Raw genomic sequence first — 25,738 nt, forward strand, 5'->3', positions numbered from 1 at the left:
ACATCTTTTGTAAGCCTGAAACTTACTAGTATTATAGTGTCTTCTCTTCTTCTTGTTAATATGCTCTGAAGCCTAATTATTCTAACAATAAATATTTGTTTATTGGTGCATTTTATTTGTACCATAAACATAAATTGAACATACAATATGTCAGGTAACATTGTAAGTGCTTTATAATATTAACTCACTTGGTCCTCATACAACCATATGAGATAGATTTTGGGGTACAGAGAGATTAAATAACTTGCCCAGGCCACAGAGCTAACTAAGAGCGAATGTCAGAACTAGCGTTCAAATCAAGGCTGCCTGACTCCACACTTGAGCTAAACAACTGTACTATTGCTGCCTTTCTGAACAAATTTAAGGAAGTCAAGAACAGCTCTGGCCACCTCCCTGGGGAAGTACAATCCCCCCAAAACATTTCTTTTTAAGTTTAATACATTAATAATTAATGAATCTAGGAAAAGGCATACAAGAAGTCATTATATTATTTTGCAGGTTTTTTACAAACTTTATTTTTTATATAAAATTTAAAAGTGAATAGTTTTACTTTTAAAGTTAATATTGATTAAAATTTTAAAAATTACATTTAAAACTCTAAAGAAAAATTTTAGGTCTAAAAAATATGCAAGGATGTATACAGTTTTCCAAAATTCTTTTGGTAGTGGTAACAAGCACAGAGTTTGGTGACAACGGTATTTTCAAAAATGTATTTTGTTGAAGTATAGTTGGTTTACAATGTTGTGTTATTTTCTACTGCACAGCAAAGTGATTCAGTTATACATATATATACATTCTTGTTCATACTCTTTTCAATTATGGTTTATCACAGGCTATTGAATATAGTTCCCTGTGCTCTACAGCAGGACATTGTTGTTTAGCCATCCTATGTACAATCGTTTGCATCTGCTAACCCCTAACTTCCACTCCATCTCCTACCCCCAACCTCCCTGGGCAGCCACCAGTTGGTTCTCTAGAAGGGAACAGTCTCAAGGAACATTTCAGGAAACTGTCATGTGATTCTTTTTCTTTTTTTTTTTTTTGTGGTACGCGGCCCTCTCACTGTTGTGGCCTCTCCCGTTGTGGAGCACAGGCTCCGGACACGCAGGCTCAGTGGCCGTGGCTCACGGGCCCAGACGCTCCGCGGCATGTGGGATCTTCCCGGACCAGGGCACAAACCCGCGTCCCCTGCATCGGCAGGCGGACTCTCAACCACTGCGCCACCAAGGAAACCCAGAGAGACCACACTCTTAACCCTCATCCCACAGCCACGTCCCTGTACAATCTTTAGTTAGTATCTATTTCAACTTCCATCAGCTGGTGCAGACAGCACCTTCATGGGCTCCGTGGAAGGGACAAGGTCCTACCTTCAAGGAGCACACAGCCTAGTTAAGGAGACGTGACACCCACCACGGAAAGTTTGGTAACAACAGAGGCAGGACGAGTGGCAGGGGTGATGAAAGCAACAGGAGTCAAAGGTAGGAAAGGGCGCGGAGACTGGAGAGGCCCGAGGGTCGGGTGGGCATTGATCTGGGTGGTGCAGAACGTGCAGAAATGGGTCCTATGGTGAGTCGGGAGGGACAAATAGCTCCCCTTCTTCCTCCCTCCGCGAGGTACTGATGGAGGGGAAGGAAAATGGAGATGGGACGGGGGAGGGGGCCCCTGAGGAAGGTAGTTCTCTAAATCACCTCTCGGTTGCCCCCTCAGCCATTAGGATTTTCTGTCGGCCTTGGATATGCACTGAGTCCAGATGCCAAGCACAAGCATGTTCCATTCTTACTACCCGATTTCTTTTTAATCTATTTATTTATTTTTGGCTGCGTTGGGTCTTTGTTGCTGCGTGCGGGCTTTCTCTAGTTGCGGCGAGCGGGGGCTACTCTTCGTTGTGATGCGTGGGCTTCTCATTGCAGTGGCTTCTCTTGTTGCAGAGCATGCGCTCTAGGCGTGTGGGCTTCAGTAGCTGGGCACGCGGGCTCAGTAGTTGTGGCGCACGGGCTTAGTTGCTCCATGGCATGTGGGATCTTCCCGGAGCAGGGCTTGAACCCATGTGCCCTGCATTGGCAGGCGCATTCTTAACCACTGCGCCACCAGGGAAGCCCTACTACCTGATTTTAAGCGCGGTGGCTTCCCAGAAAAAATCTGCCAAAGAGAGGACCAGGGCAGGTGATTTTATAAAGGCAAGGGGATGGGGCTTTGGGACGGGCAATCAGGAAGAGGACTTGGGAGGAGACAGAAGAGTGGAGAGGCTGAACAGATGCTGTGCAGAGTGATATTTTGGGGACGGGGTGATGTGTGAAGATGCTTTTTCACCGCGTAGCATGAGGGATCTTAGTTCCCCAACCAGGGATCGAACCCTTGCCCCCTGCAGTGGAAGCGAGGAGAGGGGAAGCTCGGAGTCTTAACCACTGGACTGCCAGGGATGTCCCATGAAAATGCTTTTTTAAGGAAATCTTGCTGGTGGTGAGCCGCAGGTCCTTGTGCTGCAGGACGCAGCCCTGAGCAAGGGCCAACATCACTGCTCAAGGCAGTTTCTTTGAATGCTAAGCTGACCTTTAAGATGGAAACAAGGCAGCTGGTTTCTTCTGGTTTTCTTCCGCCACGGCAGGCTTCCCCACAGTAACCCACTTATCTTCTACAGGAGAGCGGTGAGAAGTGCAGGCTTTGGGGTCAGACAAATGTGAGTTCAAATCCTGGCTTTTCCTCTTGCTAACTTTGTCCTCATGAGTGTGTCATGTAACCTCTCCGAGCCTGTTCCCTCATCTGTTATAATGAGGATAATATCTAACTCGTAGGGCTTTTGTGAGGATTAAATGAAATTATACATGTCAAGTGCTAAGTTATTCCTGCACCTAGTAATTGCTTTATTAAAAAGTTAGCTGTTATTTATTTATTTATTTTTTTGCGATACGTGGGCCTCTCACTGTTGTGGCCTCTCCCGTTGCGGAGCACAGGCTCCGGACGTGCAGGCTCAGCAGCCATGGCTCACGGGCCCAGCCGCTCCGCGGCATGTGGGATCCTCCCGGACCGGGGCACGAACCCGCGTCCCCTGCATCGGCAGGCGGACTCTCAACCACTGCGCCACCAGGGAAGCCCTAGCTGTTATTATTATAATAGTCCTAAAGTGTAGTAGTATTATCCTCATTTTACATACAAGGGTGGAGACTTGGGGAAGTCAAGTTCACCTGCCCCAGAAGCCCTTCTGAGGGGCCCTGCCTTTGAACAAAGACAGGAAGGAACACATGAGGCCATGACTGAAGGTCACCTAGGCAGATGGAAAGGATCAATGCAAAATTAGAGTGGAGACGCGCATAAAATAGGGGCAAGGTCAGAGGATGCATGCGCCCAAATGCTCACAGAGGTCTTCTGGTGGAGGCTCATGGTTGGACCAAATGCCCGCTCTGAAGCCCTGTTGGATGTAGGGATTGGATCCCAGCTGTTCCACATGCTGGTTTTGTGTCCTTAGCCAAGTTACTTTACCCCTGAGACTGATTCTTGCATCTAGCAAGCGGGGATAATACCAGCAGCCCTGCTCCACTGGGTTGTGCTGAGGAGAAGGGTGACTGTTCTACACTGAGCACAGCGCCAGGCACGTAGGACGGCTCCTGAAACCTAGGGGCTGCCCACGTGACCCCAAACTGAGAACCTGGGTCTCTGAAGGATGGGGAGAGGATCCAAGGCTTCTGAATGCTGCTAAAATGACCCGAATTGTGGCCCAGTTATCCACAGAGGGGCCTGTGATTCAGAGAAGGGTATTCCCCAGAGCATAAGGAAATTACTATAAGCTTGAGCAGGCAGTATGTGGGTCAGTGATGAGAAAGAACTTCCTGAAATTCAGGGTTGTCAAATTAAATTAGAAAAAACAATTTGGGACTGTTGTGCCAGCCTCTGCTCTAGGAGTAAAATATCTGCCCATCTTCCTGGGCTGGGCCAGAAGTGTCATAATGAGATACACATGTCACGGCAAGGGCTGGCTGTGAGCCTGGACTCAGTGACAGGGGCCAGAGAGCTCATAGAAGCTGACCATGTTGGGGGCAGGGGGCAGGGCGAGCTGTTCTAGCTTTGGAAACATGTGCAAGGACTGACCCAAAGCCTTAAGGATCTTCATTCCGTGTGCTTTTTGGTTTTTTGCTTTTTTTTTTTCCGGTACGTGGGCCTCTCACCGCTCTGGCCTCTCCCATCGCGGAGCACAGGCTCCGGACGCGCAGGCCCAGCGGCCATGGCTCACGGGCCCAGCCGCTCTGCGGCATGCGGGGTCTTCCCAGACCAGGGCACAAACCCGTGTCCCCTGCATCGGCAGGCGGACTCTCAACCACTGCGCCACCAGAGAAGCCCTCCGTGTGCTTTTGAGTCACTCAGGGGCTGAGCAGGTGGACACCCGGTGTCAGCACAGACCTGAGGGAGGAAACCAAATGACTGTTTGGAGGAAGGGGCTGTCACTGATCAGAGCCACTTGAACAAAGGCACGGACTGGGCAGCAGCCTCGCTGGCGGTTGTCAGGCAGCAGTGAGGACCGTCTGCCAAGGACATTAGTCAGCCTTTCTGCACAGGGAGTAGTGTCAGGTTGTGAGACCACATGGCTGCCATCCAGCTGGGAAAGGCCACTCCTGGCCCACAGACCAAGTCAAATCTACCTGCAGTTCCAGGAATTGCCACTAGGGGAGAACACGGCTCCCAAGGACAAGGAGGCAAGTCAAGGCCACGAACTAAAACGCCTCCAGAGATTTTTCACTTTTGCTGCCTTCTCCTCATTCTTGAAGGCCTGAGCTCCCTGGGAGGAGAAAGGAGTGGGGAGCGTTCCCACAGGTGTGGACTCGGTGCCGTCACCTTGGCCTTCCTGAGGAAATGCCGGGCATCCTGAGCCATGGAGGCCCTCCCGGTCTTGCTACGATGCCACAGCCCCTCCGGGGACCCTTTGTGTCAGGAGCAGGAGGGGGCCTGGCCAGAGCACAGACCCGAACATTCACACACCTGACTCCAAGGTCTGCCTCAGGAGATCCCAAGAAGGGCCTTTGGGGCCCTCAGCTCCGCTCCTATGCCCTTTCCCCATCACCTTCCACCGGAGGCAAAGGCCACACTCTCCCAGTGCCCCAGTTTTGGCTTAATGTGAGAAAAGCATCCAATAAACTCCCTGAGGCAGAGGGAGCCCTTTGTCCCCACCAAGGCAGGCACTGCTAAGCCCGGGCGTTCTCTCTCCAGAGCCGTCACCATCCAGAGAATCCTTCTGGTCATAATATTCTAGGACACCCACTACTGATCCATCAGAACTGGCGCACAGGGTACAACTTATGTGGCATGGTTGTCTTAAGGGGCCAGAAGCCTTTAGAAGGAGCGCCACTGAAGAAATGCTGAAGGGGCAGTAATGAACCAGCAATGCACAACTGAAGTTAGGGAAGAATTCCAGGTATTTAAAAAACAAAGACCGTCCTTTTGGACAGGGGCAGAGAGATGACAGCGTAGGCACATCTACCTGCAAGTCCGTTCTATCTGGGTCCTTTAGCAAATCAAGGCCGTTCAACTCCACGGACACCAATGCCAGGCCTGCAGGGGCTCCCTGCCCTCAAGGAGTCCCGTGAAGGGCATGAGCACATAAGTCAACAGCAGCAGAATTAGGCAGAATATGAGTGGTGCCTTTCAAAGAAACACAATGGCCAAGGCATTGAAAGTGGGGAGGAAAGCCATCACTCTGGTTGGAGGATCCTCAGGAAAATGTACTGAAGGAAGCAGGACCTTGAAGGAGGCAGAAGTGGAGATGGGGGGACAAGGGGTCAGGAACGTTAGTTATGCCAGCTGGGGGGAATGCTTGAGCAAAGGCGTGGAGCCAGGGAAGCCCAGGCAGAGTCAGAGGATGGGGACACATCCAGGGACGGAGCAGGGGAGCAGAAAGTGAAAGCAGGAAGTATGACTGGGGCCATGCCTTGGAGGTCCTTGCATGCCAGCAAGAGGTTTGTCCTCCGAAGCCACCACCCAGAAATCGGCAACTGCGGTGGGATGTCCCCAGGACGGGGAGGCTCTCAGGAGGCTTTGGGAAGCCTGCCCTTTCCCTCTTTCTTTCTAAACACTTCTCTGTGTCTTTGCTCATGCTGTTCCCTCCTCCAGAAATGCCCTTCCCTCCTACTCTGGTCAACAAACTCCTACTCAACCTTAGAGTCCCAGTACAAAGTTCACCTCCTCTGTGAAGCCTTCCCTGGCTCCCTTATGTAGCTATTAGTCCCCCCAAAGTACTCCCCCAGCTCTTGGCTCATTCCTTATATGTAACTTATAGATCAATGTTCTGTCCCCCATTAGTCTATCTGTCTCCCCATTAGTTTGTAAGTTCCTGGAAGTCAGGGGCTATCTCTATACTAGGAATTATACTATTCTTATACTAGTCTTCATACTAGGAATGCATATTCTATATACTCCTAGCGCCTTGCACAGAGAACACTGCCAGTAAGTGGGGCAGGGACGGAGGGCATCAGTTCTGGTCTGAGGCGCTGTCAGCTGTGCCCCGTGGCCTGGCCTCCTGGTTTTATCTGCTTCACATGACCTGGTACCTCCCAGCTCGAGCCCTCAGCTTCTCCCGCCCCCAGCTCTGGAGGGAGGAAGACACACCTCCCATCAGCTCCCTCACTGCCAGTGCCTGCTAGCACCTCATTAACCCAGCTGGCCCCCGCCCTGCCCTGAGAGGTGTGGGCTGGGCAGAGTTCAGGGATCAAGGGAGTCTCCCTGACCTTTCTTCCCATGAGGAAGGGGAGAAGGGACTAAGGGCCCACTACACCAGCCCCAGAAGTCACCCTCATGCTGTACTGGACAGAGGCTTTTGATCCTCGGAGCTCTGCTCTTGGACAGACAGACACTTCACTAGCCGTGGGGTCCAGCTGGGGACTTGATGGGGACCATCTGCACTGGGGCAGAAACGGAGGCACCGCGGAGGGATAGGACTCAAGCTAGGGGGAACTCCCTGGCGGTCCTGTGGTTAGGACTCCGCGCTTTCACTGCCGAGGGTGCAGGTTCAATTCCTGGTCAGGGAACTAAGATCCCACAAGCTGTGTGGCACGGCCAAAAAAAGTGTGTGTGTGGGGGGCGGAATGTGAGGGAAGGCGAGGTGGGGAGAAAGACACGTACCCAGGTGCCCCCCAGTAGAGGCCAACCCGCCAACCTGCCAGCTCTTCCAGCTTCATTCAGCTCCCTGAGCTGTGTTCCCCTCTGAGCCTGTCGCAGGCAGGGGTCTCCTCTCCACAGCGCAGAAGGGACCAGGCAGGCTGTGAGACGAACCGTCTGACGAGGCCGGAGTGGAACAGATAGAACACAGGAGTCCGGCCTCCCACCCGCCACGTTCCTGCGGCCACTCCTCCAGCTTCTTTCCCTGATAATGTCTCCTCCCAGAGAGGCTGGAGACCCGGCCCTGGGGCAGTGGCGGGTGGAGGTTGGATCTCAGCCTCGAGACAAGTGAAAGGGTTAACGCTCCTGTGTCCACTGGCCTAGTGTAGCCAGCTCTCTCAGCGCCTGTAAGTCCGGGCTTGCCTCTGGTGTTCTCTCAGTTTCCATTCCTCTCTTACTCCTTCCACTTGGGAGGACACCCTTGGCACCAGCAGTGTGTGGGGTGTCATTTAATACTGCCAGTAATCAGCACCTCCTTTACTGGCTCTCTTTCCCTCATGGCTACTCTTGTCATCCCTGAATCCCTCTCTCTCTCTCTCTCAGACACACACACACACACACACACACGAGGAATGGGAAAAAGGGCTTCTGTCCACCGCAATTCCTGCCCCACACAACTTCTCTCCCTAAAACGGATCCAGATCAACTGGGAGGCAGGAAGCAGGAGGTAGGATGCGGAGAGCTGCAGGTGCCAACAGCCCTTCTGAACTAACAGAGCAATCGCATAACAGCAAGCTCAGAACAAGAGAATAGTGGAGGGCAGATGAAATTAGAAAGTATCAAAGGATAAAGATTCCTCTTCCAGATCAAACAGAGTCATCAGAGTCGAGGATTGGAACACTTCAGATCATTTGTGGGTTTAATATGCCAGCAAAGAGAGGAGAGAGATTGGACACCCTTTCCCCAGTGATACAATGAGAGGATGTCTGTACACTTCACCGCATAGCCATTTTTTAAAATAAATTTATTTATTTATTTTAAATTCATTTTTGGCTGTGTTGGGTCTTCATTGCTGCACGCGGGCTTTCTCTAGTTGCGGCGAGCGGGGGCTACTCTTTGTTGTGGTGCGCGGGCTTCTCATTGCGGTGGCTTCTCTTGTTGCGGAGCACGGGCTCTAGGTGCGCGGGCCTCAGTAGTTGTGGCTCGTGGGCTCTAGAGCGCAGGCTCGGTAGTTGTGGTGCACGGGCTTACTTGTTCTGCGGCATGTGGGATCTTCCCGGACCAGGGCTCGAACCCGTGTCCCCTGCATTGGCAGGTGGATGCTTAACCACTGCACCACCAGGGATGTCCCCGCATAGCCATTTTACAGAAGGAAGAACCAGGACAGGGTGGCGGGCTGGAGGCATTCAGGCCTGCTCCCCCCACCTCTCCCCCCACACTGGGTCTTCAGCTTCATGGGTGAGAAGACAATGACCACACATCCATGGACACTTCTGATTCCATGTCGGCATTTCTGTCAGATGATGTGTCCTGATCTGGGAATGTGAAAATGTGCCCTTTATTTTGCTGCCGGCTGTAGGTGCTGGGACGCCCTCCTGAAGCCTTCAATGTGGCTGTTTGCCAGTGAAGAGCGTGGGCGCCCCCATCTGATACCCCTGTCCTCCCAAGCCCCAGACTTGGTTAATGGGAGAAGTGTTGGGTCAGCCTCAGCCTGGCACCAGACGCCATCCTTAGAGCAAAGGTGAAGTCCAATCTTCTACCAGATGGCTGGAGCCGGCAAGCAGAGATAAGGGTCACACTTTGGACTCCACAGCCAGAGGTGGGGGCAGAGCCCCCGGGGTCCGTGAACCCCGACACCCCTTCTGCTGCGGGTCCTGCTCCCCTGCCTGGTTAAAGGAGGAAGACGGGGCCAAGACCAGGGCAGTGGGGGGCTAGTCAGTCACTCACAGCACGCGCAAAGCGAGGTGGGCACCTGCTGCGGGTCACTCAGTCATCACCGCCGCCCGGCCGGGGGGAGGGGGGCGCGGGGGGTTTGCAGCGCGGGAGGGCGGTGGGCAAGCCAGGGTGGGTGGCGACATCAGGGGCGAGGGGAAGCGGGGAGGGGTCCCTGCGGAGCGAGCCCTCCTCGGCGGGGGAAGGTGGTGGCCGCAGCCCGGGCAGAGCCGCTCGGTCCCCAGGGCCCCATGGGCGCCCACTGCGCCACGGGTCCGGTGCCCGCGGGAGAGGGAGGAGCCAGCCCGAGGCCCCGCCCCTCCGCCCCGCCCCTCCCGGCCCGGCCCCGCGCTGCGCTGTACTGGTCCCGCGGGCCGCTCCGTCCCAGACCTGGCCGGGCCGCGAGGTGGGCATCGCCGGGGGAGCAATCGGCGACCGGGGGGCTGGCAGCGCGGGCAGCGGGCGCCGGGACACCTGCGGACACAGGTGAGTGGCGGGAGGGCGGGGGCGGGGCGCCGGGGCTGTGGGCGCGGGGCCGAGAGAAGGGGAAGCTGGGTCAAAGCTCGGAAAGGACCCCGGGGAGGAAGAGGGACTCAGAGCCCTAGGAGGGAGGATTATTGGGAGGGGGCCCGGGAGACAAGGAACGTTGTCCCCTGCTCATAAATCAGAGGAAAAGTAAGGGGCGGGCTGCGCGGGATTCTGGGGCCGCCTGGAGGGAGACCAGCACCTGCTTAGGAGGTCTCTCCTCTCCAGGCCCTGCCGCCCCAGTGAGCGGGTCCTCTATCAGGTCTAGGGGGAGGGGATGGCGCCCCGCGCGCGAGGCTCCCAGCCCCACGGAGGAGTTCCCACTGGCTGGGGAAGACCTAACAGAGCCTGCTCCCCCTCGGCTCGTCTGTAAGGCCAGCGGCCGGATAGCTGTCTGTGGCCTGGAGGGTCCAGGTAAGGGGTGGGGCAAGCTTTTCAGTAAAAGATCAGATAGTAAATATTTCAGACTCTGAAGCCGCTGTGGTCTCTGTCACAGCTAGCAGGAACGTAGGCACAGACAACTGGCCAAGGAGGCGATGTGGCTGTGTTCCCATAACACTTTATTTATGGACATGGAAATTTGAATTTCATATAATCTTCGTATGTTGTGAAATATTATTCTTCTTTTGACTTTTCCCAACTATTTAAACATGTAAAAAACATTCTTAGCTTGTGGGCTGTGCAAAAACAGGTGGCAGGCGGGGCTGCGTCCAACGGGGCCCCTCCAGCTCGCCACCCCAGACACTCATCCCCCACTCCCGTGTTTGGAGGAGGGGAGGGTGTAGCTAGGTGCGAGGGGCATCCTGGATGCCTGGGGGCATCCAGGAACCGAGGGACCCTTGCTCCCAGCTACTCTTAGGACTTCAGCATCCTTTGAGGCCAGGGTGGGAGCTGGCACCCCAAATGCGCAAATGTGAGGGAAGGGGCATGGTTCCAAGGGGCTTCCTACCCAGTATGTCGGGGTGTGCCCGACCCCCACCAAGTCGTAGATGAGGCAGCTGTGCTCTCCCAGCAAGTAGTCTTGGCCTTCCCTCTCCCCTTCCCTCTCTTCCGCCCCCCCCCCCCCCCGCCCCCGTCTCCAGCCTGGCGTCACCCACTGATCAAGGCTGGCCCTTCCATTCCTTATTTTCTCTCTGCAGCCTCAGCGGGTCCCTTTCTCCTGAACATTGGAGTTATGACCCTTGGGAGGTGACCCAGGAGAGAAGGGATGCACGCCTTTGGTCCTCCCAATGGGGGTCACCTCCAAGGACTGGTGGCCTCCCGCATTGAGACCTATGGGGGCCGGCTTCGGGCCTCCACCCTGAGTACTCCTGGTAGCCTCTATCCCCGAGGAGGCCCCGTGCTGGTGAGTCCAGGCTGTGTCCCAAAGGTGACCTGGGTGGGGCAGGGGGGAGGACACCCAGGCTTTCAAGTCTCTGTCCCCTTGCCAGGCCTTGGACTGCTCTGTTCTTAGCCCGCACCCCTGCCTTCTTTCGTGGGTTGTGAGGGAGAGGATGGCCGTGCTGGGCCAGGCTCCCGGGACTCCACACCCATCCCAGACAGATGGGGCAGGTGAGGCAGAGAGCCAGGAGGGGCCAGGCCCTCAGTGCTGTTAGACTGGTCACAGGCACGGAGCTGGTGGGGAAGGTCACCAAACCCAGGGTTTGGCACCTCCCAGACTCCCACCTCTACTTGGGAGGAGCTGGTGGGCTCCTTGAAACCTGCCTCCCTCTGAGTCAGGCCTGGAAGAACAAAGGTTCAAGGTGTTCCTACTCTACAGGTGGGGAGGGGTGTGAGGGCCTGCCCACCTCCACCCCAGCTCCACCCTCCTGGCGGCCTCCAGTGCTACCAAAGAAATGGGCGTGGAGGCGCAGCAGTCTTTCCCTCAGCCTCCAGGTTCTCCCTCCACCTTGAGGTCAGTTCTGCTTCCGGCCGAGGGTATCCCCTGCCTGACTGGAGGAGGGTTTGGCCCTGGGAGGCAGCTGAGGGTGGGAAGGGAGACTAGGATGTCTGTGGGGTAAATCAGGCCACGGGCAGATCAAGGAATGTGACCAGGCCTGCCCAGGAGGAGACTTCTGGGCCAGGCCTCAGCTTCGCACACGGAAGGGCAGCCACTCCCAGCTGGACGGGACATGCCCCGGGGAGGAGGCCGCACGTGTGAGGGCCCCCATCCCCACGTGCGCAGGAGGCTGTGAGGGCCCCAGAATGCGTGTGCACCGGGCACCGTGCAGGCACGGCCGTGGTGCAGGGAGCACACACGGGAGTGGGGCTGGAGGGGGACACCGGGACACACGCAGAGCCTGGGCATGTGCGTGCCAGAGCTGCTCTGCACGAGGCCCCTGGGCCCCTGGGCCCGGCGGCCCCTGCCTGGCTCAGTGGCCTCCCCGGCAGTGACTGCTGTGACTCAGGGCCAGAGCGGCTCTCACCAAACTGGTTGGAGGGGAGAGGTGAGCCGGCCCAACTTGCTGGTGTAGGGGATGCTGTCCAGAGCCAAGCCAGGCCCCACTGCTTGTCTGGGACTTCTGTGGGGAGAGGACACCCCCAGAACTCCCCCATTCCTCCTCCAGGATCCCAGTGGCCGACACCTCCAAGGCTATGTCCCCTTTACCAAGGGTTCTGGCCCGGCCCGAGGCCTGTCTCCCCTGAGGCTGCGAGAACCAGAGCCTGAGAAGAGGCATGGAGGCCCCTTTGGGGCTGGGACACCTCACTTCCCCAAACTCAAGGTAAGGGGTCCCTCTCCTCCCATCCCCAAGCTCACAGCCTGAGCTGCGACGTCCTCCAGAGACCATCAGAGCTGAGAACATGGGAGCCCCTCCAAGAAGCAGGGTGCGGCTCTGTCTAGAGACCCTCTCAGGGGAGCATCTCTCAGCCAGGCTGCCTCGTAATGATGTCCGTTTGATGGGCAAGTGTCAAAATGTCCCTGAGACCACTGGTTCCCTAAGTCCCGCTCTGGTCTCCACCTGAAGGTCCCTCTGAAGGGTTCTGTCTCAGGAGAGCCCTGGAAGCTATCTTTCTGGTCAGGGAGCCCAGGTCAGACCCCTCTGTCCAGGGACCTTTCTGCAGACAAGGTGCCTCTCCATGCGTGTTCCGGCAACACCCTGTACCCTGTAATCCCAGCCAGGATTGATCCTCGTCCCTCGGGCCTGCAGGTCCTCACTCAAGCTCAGGGCAACTTGCCACCACACACACACACACACACACACACACACACACACACGCAGCCCTTCCTGGGCCAGGAAGTGGACACACACACACACACACACACACACGCAGCCCTTCCTGGGCCAGGAAGTGGCCAGGACTAATCCCCTCTCGGCGCCCCCAGGAAGTCACCAGAGCCCATCAGCTGGAGATGAGGCTGCACACGTTCAGCATGTTTGGGATGCCCCGCCTGCCCCCAGAGGACCGGCGGCACTGGGAGATCGGAGAGGACGGTGACAGCAGCCTGGCCATTGAGAAGTCCTGGAAGGAGCTGGTGCCTGGACACAAGGTGGGCCCGGGACACAGTGTCTGACCCCGTGGGGTCCTAGACACACACACACACACACACACACACACACACACACACACACACACACCCCTCACCTCTGCCCCGGAGGAGGGAAAGGCCTTGGGAAGTGGGGTCTGCAGGGACAGCACTTGGAGGCATCTTGCTGTAGCTTCAGATCCCGGCCCCGCCACATACTAGCGAGACCTCGTTCAAGACAGCAAACCTCTCTGCGTCTCGGTCGCCTCCTCTGTGACCTGGGGATAACGCCCCTACACACTGGAGGATTGGTGGAGGGTTAAAGGCTTTCTGTGCAGTAGATCTGGTAGCATTCAGCAGATGGCATCTGCTGGTCTTGTCATCATTCCCCAGCTGAACCAGCCCTATCCCCACCCAGGAGATGAGCCGGGAGCTCTGCCACCAGCAGGAAGCGCTGTGGGAGCTACTGACCACCGAGCTCATCTATGTGCGGAAGCTCAAGATCATGACGGATGTGAGCCGCCCTACCCCCGCCACATCCCCGGCAGCCCCGCCCCCGGGCCCCATCCTTGGCCCTTTACCGTGTCCCTCGAATCAGTCCCCCCACCCGGTTCTCCAGACCGGAAGGGGCACGGCTGTTGGGGAGAAGGGGCAGGACATCAAGATCCCCCTGACCTGAGACCCGCCTGGGGTCTTGGGAGAGAGGCTCGTGGTATGAAGGTGGGGGTAGGGATGCTGTGAAGGGCTGGCTAGGCTGGGGTCTGAGAGGAGGAGATCAGACGCTGAAAGCCCTCCCTGCATCCAGCTCCTAGCCGCCGGTCTGCTGAACTTGCAACGAGTGGGGCTGCTGACGGAAGTGAGTGGGCACTCGGGGTGTGGGACCCAGGGAGTGGGGGTGGGGTCACAGAGCGGAATTGCGACCCCCATTTACCCTGCCCTCCCCACTCCCCTCCTTGCCCTAGACCCCAAGCAGGCTGCAGGTCCCACCCAGCCCCTGCCACTCGGGCTTAGCCGTCCCTGCCTGCCCACCGCCCGTGCTGCCCGCAGGTCACCTGCCGAGGCATGTTCCGCTCCCTCCTCCAGGTGTCAGCTGAGACCCTGTTTGGAAATGTCCCTAGCCTGATCCGAGCCCACCAGAGCTTTTGGGAAGAAGTGCTGGGGCCCACCCTGGAGGAGACGCGAGCCTCGGGCCAGCCTCTGGACCCGGTCAGCCTGCAAAACGGCTTCCTGTCGGTGAGGCGGGGAGAAGGGCCCCATCTGGATGGGGCAGGACTGGGAGAGCCCCAAGGGGTCCTGTCTGCTGGAATGCTCATACCACTGGCACCCTGCCGTGACTCGAGGGGGTCCAAGGGCACGACCCCTACCCCTAAATACCACCTCACCTCTTCCCTCCATTCCACCAGTATGACCTCTGTCCCGAAGGCTCTTCGGGCTTCTGGAGCCCCCAGAGGGAGGGCAGCTATCTCAGGGAAGGGCTACACCTAAGCTCTCATCGACCACGAAATCTTATGTCCGGGACAGAGACCCATCGACAAGCAGCAGGGGCCTAAGCGACTTGTCCCTCAGGGGCCTGGGGGGAGGGGAGTGAAAGGCCACAGGGTACCCAGGGCGTGAAGGGTGATAAGAGAAAGCAAGAGGCCCAGGATCTCACTTCCTCCCAGTTCACTGGCCAGGGAAACGTGGCCTTGCAGAGTTGGATTGGGGTAGAGAGGCAGGGGGACAGTCTCCTGGGGCCGTTGGTGGCCCTCTTCCCCAGGAGCAGGGCTCTGGGCAAGCCTCAGGTCACCACCCCGTGGCTGGGCTGAAATGGGATCCGCAGTGCCCTGAAAACGGTCCAGCTAAATTATTGATGGCGGGTGAGGTCCAGAGCAGTGGGGCGTGGCAGGGGCTGGGGATGGAGCTCAGAGGGCGGCAGCGGGTCGGCCCCTCGGGACCTCAACTCCTTGGAATCCAGAGAGGGGGGCTGGAAGTGGTGGGGGGTTGGGATTGGCGGGAGCTGGACTAAGGATCTAGGCCAGGCTCCTTCCCCTGCCCGCTCCCTGCCCCACACCTGTCCCTCCAGTTCAGCCAGCGCTTCCAGCCCTACGTCCTGTACTGCCTGCGAGTGAAGCAGACCATGGCCTACGCCTGGAAGCAGCAGGACAACAACCCTCTCTTCCGCACCTTCCTGCAGGTGGGAGAGGGGCTGCTGGGGAAGGGGGATGCGGCGGACCTTGCTCCAAGGCTGAGGGTATCCCCGGGGCGGGGCAGGAGGGTGGCTTGCAGCCCCCTGACCCCTGCCCACCTTCCCCGGCAGTGGTGTGAGAAGCACAAACGCTCGGGGAGGCAGACGCTGGGGGACCTCCTCATCAAGCCCCACCAGCGCATCACCAAGTACCCACTGCTGCTCCAGGCTGTGCTCAAGAGGACCCCCGAGGCCCGCGCCCGGGAGGCCCTGACCGCCATGGTAGGGGCCACTGGGGCTGTACCCTCGGGAGTTGGGGGCTGGTGAGTGGGGACGCATCTCCAGGGACTCTTGAGGTCTCTTTCCTTACGTGTGTGTGCCGGCGTGGCACTGATGTCGTTGTCTGGGTGGGATGTACAGACGAGGAGCTGAGCTGTCCTCCCTCCACACCCCACCCTCGCCTAGATCGCGGCGGTGGAGTCATTCCTCCGACACATCAACAAGCAGGTGCGCCAGCGGGAAGAGCAGGAGAGCTTGGCGGCTGCAGCCCAGCGCATTGGGCCCTACGAGGTCCTGGAGCCGTCCAGCGAGGAGGTGGAGAAGGTGAGAGAGGCGGAGGGAAGAGGGCGTCCAAAAAAGCAAGGCCCCCAGGAAAACGGATGAAGCCGAGGCCTGCAGCGGGAGAGGCAGAGGTGCCGTGGGCCGTGTGCCCATCCTTCCTTCCCAAGGGTGAGGGTCCCAGGGGCCAGGTGCAAAGGAGTGAAACGAAGGCACTGGGATGCTTCCTGTCCTCCAAGAGGCAGGATGCCCAGCGCCCCGCTCCCGTGCTCTCTGCACCCCTCAGAACCTGCGTCCATTCTCCACGCTGGACCTGACGGCCCCCATGCTGGGGGTTCCTTCTGAGCACACCAGGCAGCTGCTGCTTGAGGGGCCTGCGCGCATGAAGGAGGGACGAGAAGGGAAGGTGAGGGGGCTGTGGGAGGAGCGAAGAAGATGGGAGAGAACTAAGAGAAAGAAGGGAGAGACGGTGGGACACAGGATGCGTCAGGAGGCTGGGAATGGGAGAAGAGGGGTGTGTGTGTGTCTGTGTGTGAGTTTGTGTGTGTGTGTGTCTGTGTGTGTCTATGTGTCTCTGTGTGTATCTGTGTGTGTCTGTCGGTGTCCATATGTCTATGTGTGTGTCTGTATGTGTTTATGTGTGTATGTATGTGTCTGTGTGTGTCTGTGTCTGTGTGTCTGTGTGTATCTGTGTGTATATCTATCTGTGTGTCTGTATGTGTCTGTGTGTATCTATGTGTGTCTCTGTGTGTATCTGTGTGTGTGTGTCTATGTGTGTATCTATGTGTGTGTCTGTGTGTCTCTGTGTGTATCTACGTGTGTCTGTGGGTGTCCGTATGTCTATGTGTGTGTCTGTATGTGTCTATGTGTGTATGTATGTGTCTGTGTGTGTCTGTGTGTGTGTCTGTGTCTGTGTGTGTCTGTGTGTATCTGTGTGTATATCTATGTGTGTGTCTGTATGTGTCTATCTATGTGTGTGTGTATCTATGTGTGTCTGTATGTGTCTATGTGTGTGTGTCTATGTGTGTATCTATGTGTGTGTCTGTATGTGTCTCTGTGTGTCTATGTGTCTCTGTGTGTATTTATGTGTGTCTGTGGGTGTCTGTATGTCTATGTGTGTGTCTGTGTGTGTCTATGTGTGTATCTGTGTGTGTCTGTGTGTGTATCTGTGCGTGTGTGTCTATGTGTGTATCTATGTGTGTCTGTGTCTGTCTATGTGTGTCTGTGTGTGTGCCTTTGTGTGTGTCTGTGTCTGTGTGTGTCTCTGTGCGTGTCTCTGTGTGTGTGTGTGTCTGTGTGTGTCTCTGTGCGTGTCTGTGTGTGTGTCTGTGTCTATGTGTGTCTGTGTGTGTCTTTGTGTGTGTGTCTGTGTCTGTGTGTGTCTCTGTGCGTGTCTGTGTGTGTGTGTCTGTGTCTGTGTGTCTGTGTGTGTCTTTGTGTGTGTGTCTGTGTCTGTGTGTGTCTGTGTCTGTGTGTGTCTCTGTGCGTGTCTGTGTGTGTGTCTGTGTCTATGTGTGTCTGTGTGTGTCTTTGTGTGTGTGTCTGTGTGTGTTGGGAAGGGGACGTGGTTCTGGCTTTGCTCTGCTTGCTGGCATGGCCCTGAGTCAGCCACTTTCCTACCTGTAAAGTGAGAGATGGGCCCAAAGCAGCACGGCTCCCAGCTGTCCTATCCCACAGCTCTGCACCCGCCCACACACCCATGCGTGAGCCCCGACCCCTGTCCCGCCTGCTCCCTGCTCCAGCTGACCCTCATCTCTCTCTTCGCTTGCCCCCAGCTGGATGTGTACCTGTTCCTCTTCTCTGATGTGCTCTTGGTGACCAAGCCCCTTCGCAGGGCAGACAAAGCCAAGGTTATCCGCCCGCCTCTCATGCTGGAGAAGCTTGTGTGCCGACCGCTCCGAGATCCGAGTATGTCTTTCCTGGGGGGAACTTTTCCTTCTCCCTTCCCATCAGCTGGAGAAGGAGAGGTTGGGAAGGGGATCAGATAAAGTCCAGCCCTGGAAGCAGACCTTCTCCTCCACCCAGGCAGCTTCCTGCTTATCCACCTCACCGAATTACAGTGTGTCTCCAGCGCCCTCACTGTGCACTGTCCCAGCGCTGCAGACCGTGCCGTGTGGCTGGAGAGGACCCAGCAGGCCCAGGTATGTGAAGCCAGGTGTGGGAGCAGGGGGATGGCGGGGCCCCGGAGCTCATATCCGGTGCACAAGAGTGGAGGAAGGGGAGAGAGAGGGTGGGGTGCACACAGCTTCAGACTGGACCTCCTGCCCCTCCGGTGCACCCTCGAGAGGGAGACACAGCCTTGACCAACCTTAAGAGCATGGAAGAGGGACTTCCCTGATGGTCCAGTGGTTAGGACTCCACGCTTTCACTGCCGAGGGTGCAGGTTCAATCCCTGGTCAGGGAACTAAGATCCTGCAAACTGCATGGTGTGGCCAAAAAAAAAAAGTATAAAAAAAAAAGAGCACAGAAGAAAGCCTTTGGCCAGCTAGGGTACCAGTCCCTGGGAGAGCCAAGAGAGCCTCCCCTGAAGGTTCCGAGGCTGTGAAACAATTAACTGCTGAACTTGAGCTTCCGTTCGGCAAACATGAACGGGGCACCTGCTGGGTGCACACAGGCTGGGTGCTGGGGAATCAGAAAAGCATATAATGCCATTTCTTCCCTCACAGAATACACGCTGCAGCCTAGCTAGACAGACAAGTATACAAATAACAGAAACGTGTGGACGGAATGGAGTTAGGACAGGGAAGGGAGTGGCTCACTCTGTCTGCTGGGTTGGCTGGGAGAGGGACAGTGCAGAGAACAGAGATGCTTCCGAGGACGGAGGAGGCTTCGCCGAGGAGCTACTTTCTGAGCACCGCGGGCGGATATCTAGGAGCACGTTAGGGGAACAAGGTGGGCAGGAAAGGCATTCCAGATGGAGAGCAGAGTGTGCGAAGGTCGGAAATCGGAAGCAGTTGTGTGTGTTGAGTGCACCGTCAGCTGAGTGGTTGGCGTTACCAGGGCGGCACAACGGCAGAGAAGCCAGGAGGGAGGTGCTACCAGATCGTGCCCGTCCCTGGATGCCGCGCCGGGGAACTTGAACTTTGTCCTGCAAGTGACACAGAGGCAGTAAAAATGTTAACTAGTGGAGTGGGGTGATGCGGGGGGCAGATTTATGCAACAAAAGCCCAAGGAGTTCAAAAGGAGGGAGACCCGGGTGGGGCCATATTGGTTACTGCTTCGGTGCCGTAAAGCAGCAGAAACATTCCCTCACAGTTCTGGAGGCGGGAAGTTCAAAATCAACATGTCAGCCGGGCAATGCTTCCTCTCCACAGCTCTAGGGGAGCATCCTTCCCGGCCTCTTCTGGCTGCTGGGGGCTCCAGGTGTTGCTTAGCCTATGGCAGCATCGCTCCACTCTCTGCCTCTATCTTCACGTGGTCTTCCTCTCCATGTGTCTCTGTGTCCCAACCTCCCTTTCCTGTCTCTTAGAAAGACACCGGTCATTAACCCAAAATCCAGGATGACCTCATCTTGATATCCTGCACTGAGGGTCTGCACATCTTTTTCCAAACAAGGCCACTCACATTCACAGATTCTGGGGGTCAGGACCTAGACCCATCTTTCTGGGGCCACTACAGGAGCAGAATTGCCAAAGAAGAGGGAAGATTTGAGTTGGACTTTAAGGATGGGGAAGACCCTGAGCAGAAGACTCAAGGGAGAAATTGGGTTGGATTTATTTGGGGGACAACCAGCATGTCTGTCTGAGTCTGGAGGGAAGGGTTTTGTGTGGAGCCAGTGATGAAACGCCAAGTTCTAGGGGACCCCAGGGCCTGTAGAAGAGGGTGGGCTGGACGAGACTGAATTGAATTGGGTTGGCAAGTTGACACCAGAGCCACCATAGATTCTTTGAGCAAGGGAAGGCCATGGTGAAATCCGTGTGTTTTGTCTTGAATTGTCAGGTGGCAACGTGACAGGTGGACTGGGGGCAGGAGAGAGCTGGGTGACCTTGGGTGAGTTATGTGGCCTCCCTAGTCTTCCGTTTCTTCACCTGCAAAATGGATATAAATAATAACAGTCCTTGTCTCATAGGGAAGATTCAAAGAAACCATTCAGATTAAGTAGGCAACTTGGTGCCTCGGTAACTCAGGTCCGCAAGGACAAAGGATGACTTGCTTCCGAGGTTCTTGTGTGAAAGGCTGCTTTGGCAATGACAACTGAAATCATTAGAAAGGGAAACCTGTTTGTCTAGTTGTTGCTTCCTGGGTGGCGTGGGGCATGGGTAGCAAGGTTTACTTTTAAACAGAAGCACTTTGGAAATGAGGTAATGGGAGACAGCCAAGTGGAGACCTTTCAGGGGTTTGTGGAAACACAGACTAGAGTTCAGGCGAGAAATGAGGGTGAACTATGAAAATCGCTAAGAGAGCAGATCCTAAAAGTTCTTTTCGCAAGGAAAAAAATGTAACGACGGTGACGAATGTTCACTAGACGTCGTGTGGATCACTTCACATGTACAAATGTGGAATCATTATGTTGTACATGTGAAACTAATATGTCAATTACACCTCAATTTTTTATAAAAAGAAGAGGCATTTTGAACAAGTTAAGAAATCATAGTGTAGACGATTTCTAAAGAATGCAACTGCAGTATTTTTAAAGAGTTTAAATCAAAGTAGTGCTACTCATAGGACTTGCTTTAATGAGCAGATTATAATGATTTGTCGTTTGCACATCAGGTAATTAGGGCTTTGAAACTTTGGAGGATGCGTAAAAACAGTCTTGTCCTTTAAACAATTTTAAGCATTCTTCCCACAGTCTTACCTATGGCATCGTATCAAGATGTGGAGAGCTTATTCGAGAAAAGGAAAACCAGAGCTTAGTCTCTGTTTAAACACTGTATTTAAAGATTCGGAATTATGAGAGTAAAAAATAAATGGGAGGTTTATGCCATTAAAAAAAAAAAAAAGAAAAAAGGATGAAAGATCTTGAACCTCAAGATCTTGTGTCCTCCAGCCCATCGGGGCTGTCATTTCCTTGGATACCTAAACATGATGGTGACAGCGCCCAGGAAGCCAGAGGTAGGGGACAGGGTGTGGGTCATCTGCCCTGACCCCTGCTCCAGGCCGGATCAGAGTCCCCTCTCTCTTTGCAGTGGGGCCTCCTCTCTACACCATCACCCCCCAGCCCAAGAAGAGACCCCCCACCTTCTCCTTAGAACCCCCAGGGGAACCACTAAAGATTGCTGGTATTTTATTACACAAACTAACTTAGCCCCCAGGAGTTTTACTCCACGCTAACTGAGGTAGAGAAGGCATTTCCAATACCTAACCAAGCAGCGCACTAGCTCCCCGCGTCCCCTTGCAAAACCAAGAACCCTGAAACTTTGAAATGAGATTGTCCTGCTACTGCCTTACACCAAAGTCTTAGGGAAAATCCTTTTCGCCGTTACCACCAGTCCTTGTAAACTGAAGAGGGCCGTAGCATACCTACTGATCCTAGGGGTCAGGGTGTTTTTTCTCCGCCTTACAGAATCGTCCATAGGTAGATTTATTCCTAGCGGGTCTGGCTCTGTGGCTTCAGCTTTTAGAGAAAATGAGCTTCTCAAGAGGAGAGACACTGAATCTTGGGAAATGCCCATGTTTAGGGGCTGGGAAGAGGAAGATGAACCAGTGCTGGGAACAAGGAGCTATCAGAGACGAGGCCAGGACGTGAACGGAGGAAAGAGGTGGGCTCGGAGGGCCCGCAGCCCAGCTCTCACTCATTATCTGCGTCAATTCGCTCAGCTCCGGCCCCACCTGGGAACTGCAGGGATAATGGGAACCACCTTGCAGGACAGACGGGAGAGTTATGTTTGTAAGCTGCTTGACACTCGCCCGGCACTTAATGGGGGTTCCATACATGTTTATTGTTGTCAACTTTAGAAGATGCCAACATCTTCTAAAGGCCGGGGGTGCCTGGCCGAGGGCACCTTCAAGAGATGGTTTTCGTCCGTGATGGGAGACTTGGGGAGGGCAGCGGGTGAATTTGGGAGCCGCTCCAGGGGCAGCAGGGAGAGGAGGCATTTCCTCCCAAGGCTTCAGTTCCCCACCAGGGCAAAGGAAGAAGAACCATGGCATCGGGGGAGCCCTCCCTTTTCCCGGCTTTGTGGGGCTGTCGCATTCAGGCCCAGGCACCAGTTTCCTCTTCCTTTCCCACCCTGCCCCCAACACGTCTCTCCTCTTACCCAAGCTGTGAAAATCCTCCCAGGGTTGCTAGAGAGCCTTTGGGGTGGCCGGGGGCCCTTCAAACAGCCCGGTCCCTGGTAGCTGAGGTGTCAGTTCCTCCATCCCCACCCCACCCCTTGCCTCCCTGCTTCTTCCCAGGTGGGCCCACGGGAGAGTTTAGTGGAAATGCTTGTATGGGACAGATGTTCCTTCCAGACCACCCCCCAGCCGCCTTCCTCCCAGTTCTTTTCCTCCACACACCATCTCTATCCTGGACATCCCAAAGATAAACTTGAACTTGAGTCATATGGGGCCAAAGGGCATCTCAGCAGGCTGCCCCAGCCCCACCCTGACCCCAAGAGCGGCTCCTCCCACCCTCGTTACTCTGCACAGCTGGGAGATGTGGAAGAGGTCACAGGACCTGGCCTGGTGTGCTGGTCTCCTGCCCCCAGACACCATCATCCGTGGCTCTGGCCGACAGAGCAAGTCTTGTGAGACTGCTGAGAATCCTTGCAGGAGACAGTGACTGGGAAGCCAGGCAGGAAAATTGGAAATACAAGCCTGAGGTCATTTTCCTGTCCCTGTTCGTCCTTTTCTCCAACACGTCTCTTGTACAGACCCAGCTACCCCCCACCCCGTTGTGTTTCTGGAGGGGCTTTGGGAAGGTCCAGAGTTGCCTAAGAATTGCTGGTTCATAGGGTGGGGGGAGGGGCACATTCAAATTACTTAATAACCAGAATGGAATGGGCATCAACCAATCAGAGTAGAGCTTGGGGAGGCGGGGGGTGGGGTGGTGGTGGTGGTGGTGGTGGTGGTCCTAGAGGCCCCCTGCTGTGCCAGATGTTATCCCTCTGCTGCTGGATCTTGGAGGGCAGGGTAGTCCTGGTGAAGGAAGGTGGGAGGCTTCGGCAGTAGCCCTTTGCTCACCAGCATGAAAGTACTTCAATACGTGCACAATGATGAGGCCATTCCAGCCAGTGCTGGTACCAGCGCCGCCCCCAGTAGCCTCCACCACCTCTTATGCCAAGCCTCCGCCTTTGGCCTCTCCGAGGGTTCCCTTGCCATCCCTCCCCTCCCCCAAGAGAAAGTTGTCCTTTGGTAATTCCTGACTCTTTCTAAGGCTGCCCTTGAAAAATAGTGCAGTTACTGAACTAGGACTCACAGAGAAAGACCCAGCCCCAATTCTGCTTCTCTCTACCTGTGCGCCCTGGACCAAGTCCACTCATCTTTCTAAGTCTTGTTTTCCCATCTGTAAAATTGGCTAATACACTGCAGGGTGATGGTGTCCGTCAAATGACCGCCTGCGTGTAGAGGTGCTTCCTAAACCACTTCTCAGATATTACTATTTTATTCCGGTGGCGCCTGTATGAAAATGCTAAGGAAGACAAAATGTAATGTATCCTCTCTCCGTTCCTCTTGGGATGGTCTTGTTGTCAACTCTGAAGGACAACAAAGTCCTCAACCCAGGACAAAGCCTGCCCCTGCCCACCCTGGTGGTAGGAGAAAGAGTAACCTGAGGGCCCAGCATCATTCAGAGCAATTATGCCACCATCACCACCAATCAGGGAGGACTTCCTGAAGGAAGAAACAGACCAGACCTTGGCTTGCCAAGGGGATGTGAGAGGCAGGAAGAACGTACAAGTAGGAAAAGGGGCCTTATGTTTACCCCACACATCCTAGGACCAGCTCAAGAGTTCAAATACTGGCTCCGTCCTACTTTCCCGCAGCATGACCGTGGCAGTTATTTAACCTCAGAGTCTCTGTTTCTCAGGAGTAAAGTAGGAGCAAAAAAGTCTGCCTCATAGGGCGGCAGTGGTGAAGAGAAAGCAAGATAATGCATGTAAAGCACTTAGCATGGTGCCTGGCATACAGCAGGTGCTCGATAAATGAGAGCTCTTAATGAAAGTATCCCCACCCCAGGTCACCCTGCAAAAGCTGAAGGCAGAGGAGTACATCCAACAGAAGAGGGAGCTCCTGGCCCTCTATCAGGACCGGGACGGGGAGTCCCCAGGCCCCAGGCCCTCCATGCCTTCGGTGGAAGGCTCTGAGAGCAGCACAGAGGGAAGGTAAGACCTACAGGGCGTACAAGGCCTCCCAGAGGAGGGGGGCTGCAGGCAGGGAGGGAGGGCAGAGGAGCACAAGGTTGGGAAATGGTATTACAGCTTTTGGGGGGACGGGGACCAGACTGAGGAACCCAGGCTACAGGTTGACACCAGCCGTGCGAAAGGCCACATGAGACAGCCTATGGGGTTAGCCAGCCTAGGGCTGGCACAGGGTGAAGGAAACAGGCACGAGAGGCACAAATTCCCTGAGAGAATCAGGTTCCCCAGGCCGGGGATGGAGAGTGAAGGCCAGTATGGGTTTGCGGAATGTCAGAGCTGCAGCGACCCGGCTAGTTCAAATCCCCAGAGAGCGTGAGAGTTTCACCCAAAATAACAGCTGTTGAGCAGCACGGTTATAGAGAAAAAAAGACTCCATCACTGGGGGATAACCTAGGGGAGCTCAGGAAGCACTCAGCAGATACTTGATAACAAGTTTCTGGACTGAGTGCAGGGGCTAAAATGCCTTAAAGGAGCTTATAGTCTAGCCAGTGAGTCAGTGCAGTGTAAAAGTGACACCAAAATAAGTTTGGAGGAGGGCCCATTTCTGGATGGAGGGATCAAGGGAGACTCCCTGGACTTGAACTTGATCCCTCAGCATCTGACTCTGACCATTTGCTAGTAACTGTAGGACTCCTGGGTCCTCGATCGTCATCCCCCAGCTGGTGGTGACGGAAGACACAGATGAAGATGCTCCCTTGGCACCAGATGATATCTCGGACTCTGGCTATGGCACTCTGGTCCCAGGCTCCCCCAAGGCGTCCCACTTTCTGCCAAACCGTCTACGCTCCAAGGTCCTTCGGCGGGACCCTCGCCGCACCTTCTCCACCCTGGACCTCCGAGATGTTCCTTTGCATCTCCAGCCTCCTGACCCCCAAGCTCCCCAACGCCGAAGCACCCCTGAACTGCCAGAGGCAAGTGTCCAGAAAGGAGACAGCCTTCCCAGGGGAGACCCACCGACCTGGTCTGAGGAAGAAGGCGGGACCTCAGTTGGAGAGAATGTGGTAGTGGAAACCTTACATAGGGCCCGACTTCGGTGGCAGCTCTCCCCCTCCCTGACCCACACTGACTCTTCTGGGGAAAGCCCCTGGGAATCCTCAGGGGACGAGGAAGAGGGGCCCTTCCTGGGACCCGGCTACAGCCCCTCCCCTCACCCGCTCCGGGCCGAGCACATGCTCCGAGAGATCCGGGAGGAACTGGCCAGCCAAAGGATTGAGAGAGTCCCCGAGCCTGGGGACAGCAGACCTCGGAAGCTGACTCGGGTCCAACTGCAGAGGATGCGGGGGCTTCACGTCATACGCCTGGACACGCCCCTGTCCGCATCGTAAGTGCAGAAGGGAAGCTGGCGTGGGATGGAGCGGAGGGGAAGGCCAGTATGGAGCCAGAGGGGATGCCGGGTAAGGGGGTTGGCGGGACAACACAGGAGGGCAGGACCAGAGGGGGGTCATGGCGGGGAGGGGCCTTTAGCTTCACTCTTCACCCCATGTCTGCCTACCTGACACCTGCCTCTTGCCTTTGCAGAGAGGTGTGAGGGAATACCTCCGTAAGAGTGCTGGTCACCACCTCCACCCCTGGATTCTACCTCAAGGACACTTCCCCAGGCACCCTGCCCTTCCTGCTCTGAGGACTTTGGGGATCAAGAGCTGTCCACCGATGTGTCACAGACACACCAGAGTCCCACATAAAGTTGTGCATAAAGATGGCCGTCCAACCAGCACTAGATGAGGGCGGGGCAAAGAGAACCTGGCGGGTGAG

At 55.7% G+C, this 25,738-nt stretch overlaps 1 protein-coding gene across 6 annotated transcripts; it reads left to right on the forward strand.

Annotated features, from left to right (window-relative positions):
• The first annotated feature begins 9,339 nt into the window (after positions 1 to 9,339).
• Positions 9,340 to 25,685, forward strand: PLEKHG6 (pleckstrin homology and RhoGEF domain containing G6). 6 transcript variants are annotated; one of them, XM_033404281.2, is made up of 18 exons: positions 9,340 to 9,498; positions 9,766 to 9,951; positions 10,677 to 10,882; positions 11,297 to 11,431; positions 12,084 to 12,239; positions 12,842 to 13,006; positions 13,401 to 13,496; positions 13,788 to 13,838; positions 14,066 to 14,215; positions 15,045 to 15,155; positions 15,279 to 15,428; positions 15,612 to 15,749; positions 15,991 to 16,110; positions 17,480 to 17,612; positions 17,730 to 17,845; positions 23,805 to 23,950; positions 24,606 to 25,307; positions 25,505 to 25,685. In XM_033404281.2, the coding sequence occupies exons 3-18, from the start codon at positions 10,745 to 10,747 to the stop codon at positions 25,512 to 25,514; spliced, it is 2,517 nt and encodes an 838-aa protein (XP_033260172.1). In that variant the 5' UTR covers positions 9,340 to 9,498; positions 9,766 to 9,951; positions 10,677 to 10,744; the 3' UTR covers positions 25,515 to 25,685. The 6 variants fall into 6 exon arrangements, with proteins under 6 accessions (XP_033260172.1, XP_033260174.1, XP_033260177.1 ...); XM_033404283.2 differs by having other exon boundaries at positions 24,615 to 25,307; XM_033404286.2 differs by lacking the exon at positions 11,297 to 11,431.
• The last annotated feature ends 53 nt before the right edge of the window (positions 25,686 to 25,738 follow it).

This window comes from Orcinus orca, chromosome 11 (genome assembly GCF_937001465.1).
Source record: "Orcinus orca chromosome 11, mOrcOrc1.1, whole genome shotgun sequence".
Classification (NCBI taxonomy): Eukaryota; Metazoa; Chordata; class Mammalia; order Artiodactyla; family Delphinidae; genus Orcinus; species Orcinus orca.

Excerpts from the sequence above, each read along its gene's own strand:
- PLEKHG6 (XM_033404281.2), top strand. The coding sequence starts at position 10,745 with ATGCACGCCTTTGGTCCTCCCAATGGGGGTCACCTCCAAGGACTGGTG. Across the intron at positions 11,432-12,083 it reads GGTTCTCCCTCCACCTTGAG|GATCCCAGTGGCCGACACCT; the intron begins GTCAGTTCTGCT and ends TTCCTCCTCCAG. Across the intron at positions 16,111-17,479 it reads AGGAGGGACGAGAAGGGAAG|CTGGATGTGTACCTGTTCCT; the intron begins GTGAGGGGGCTG and ends GCTTGCCCCCAG.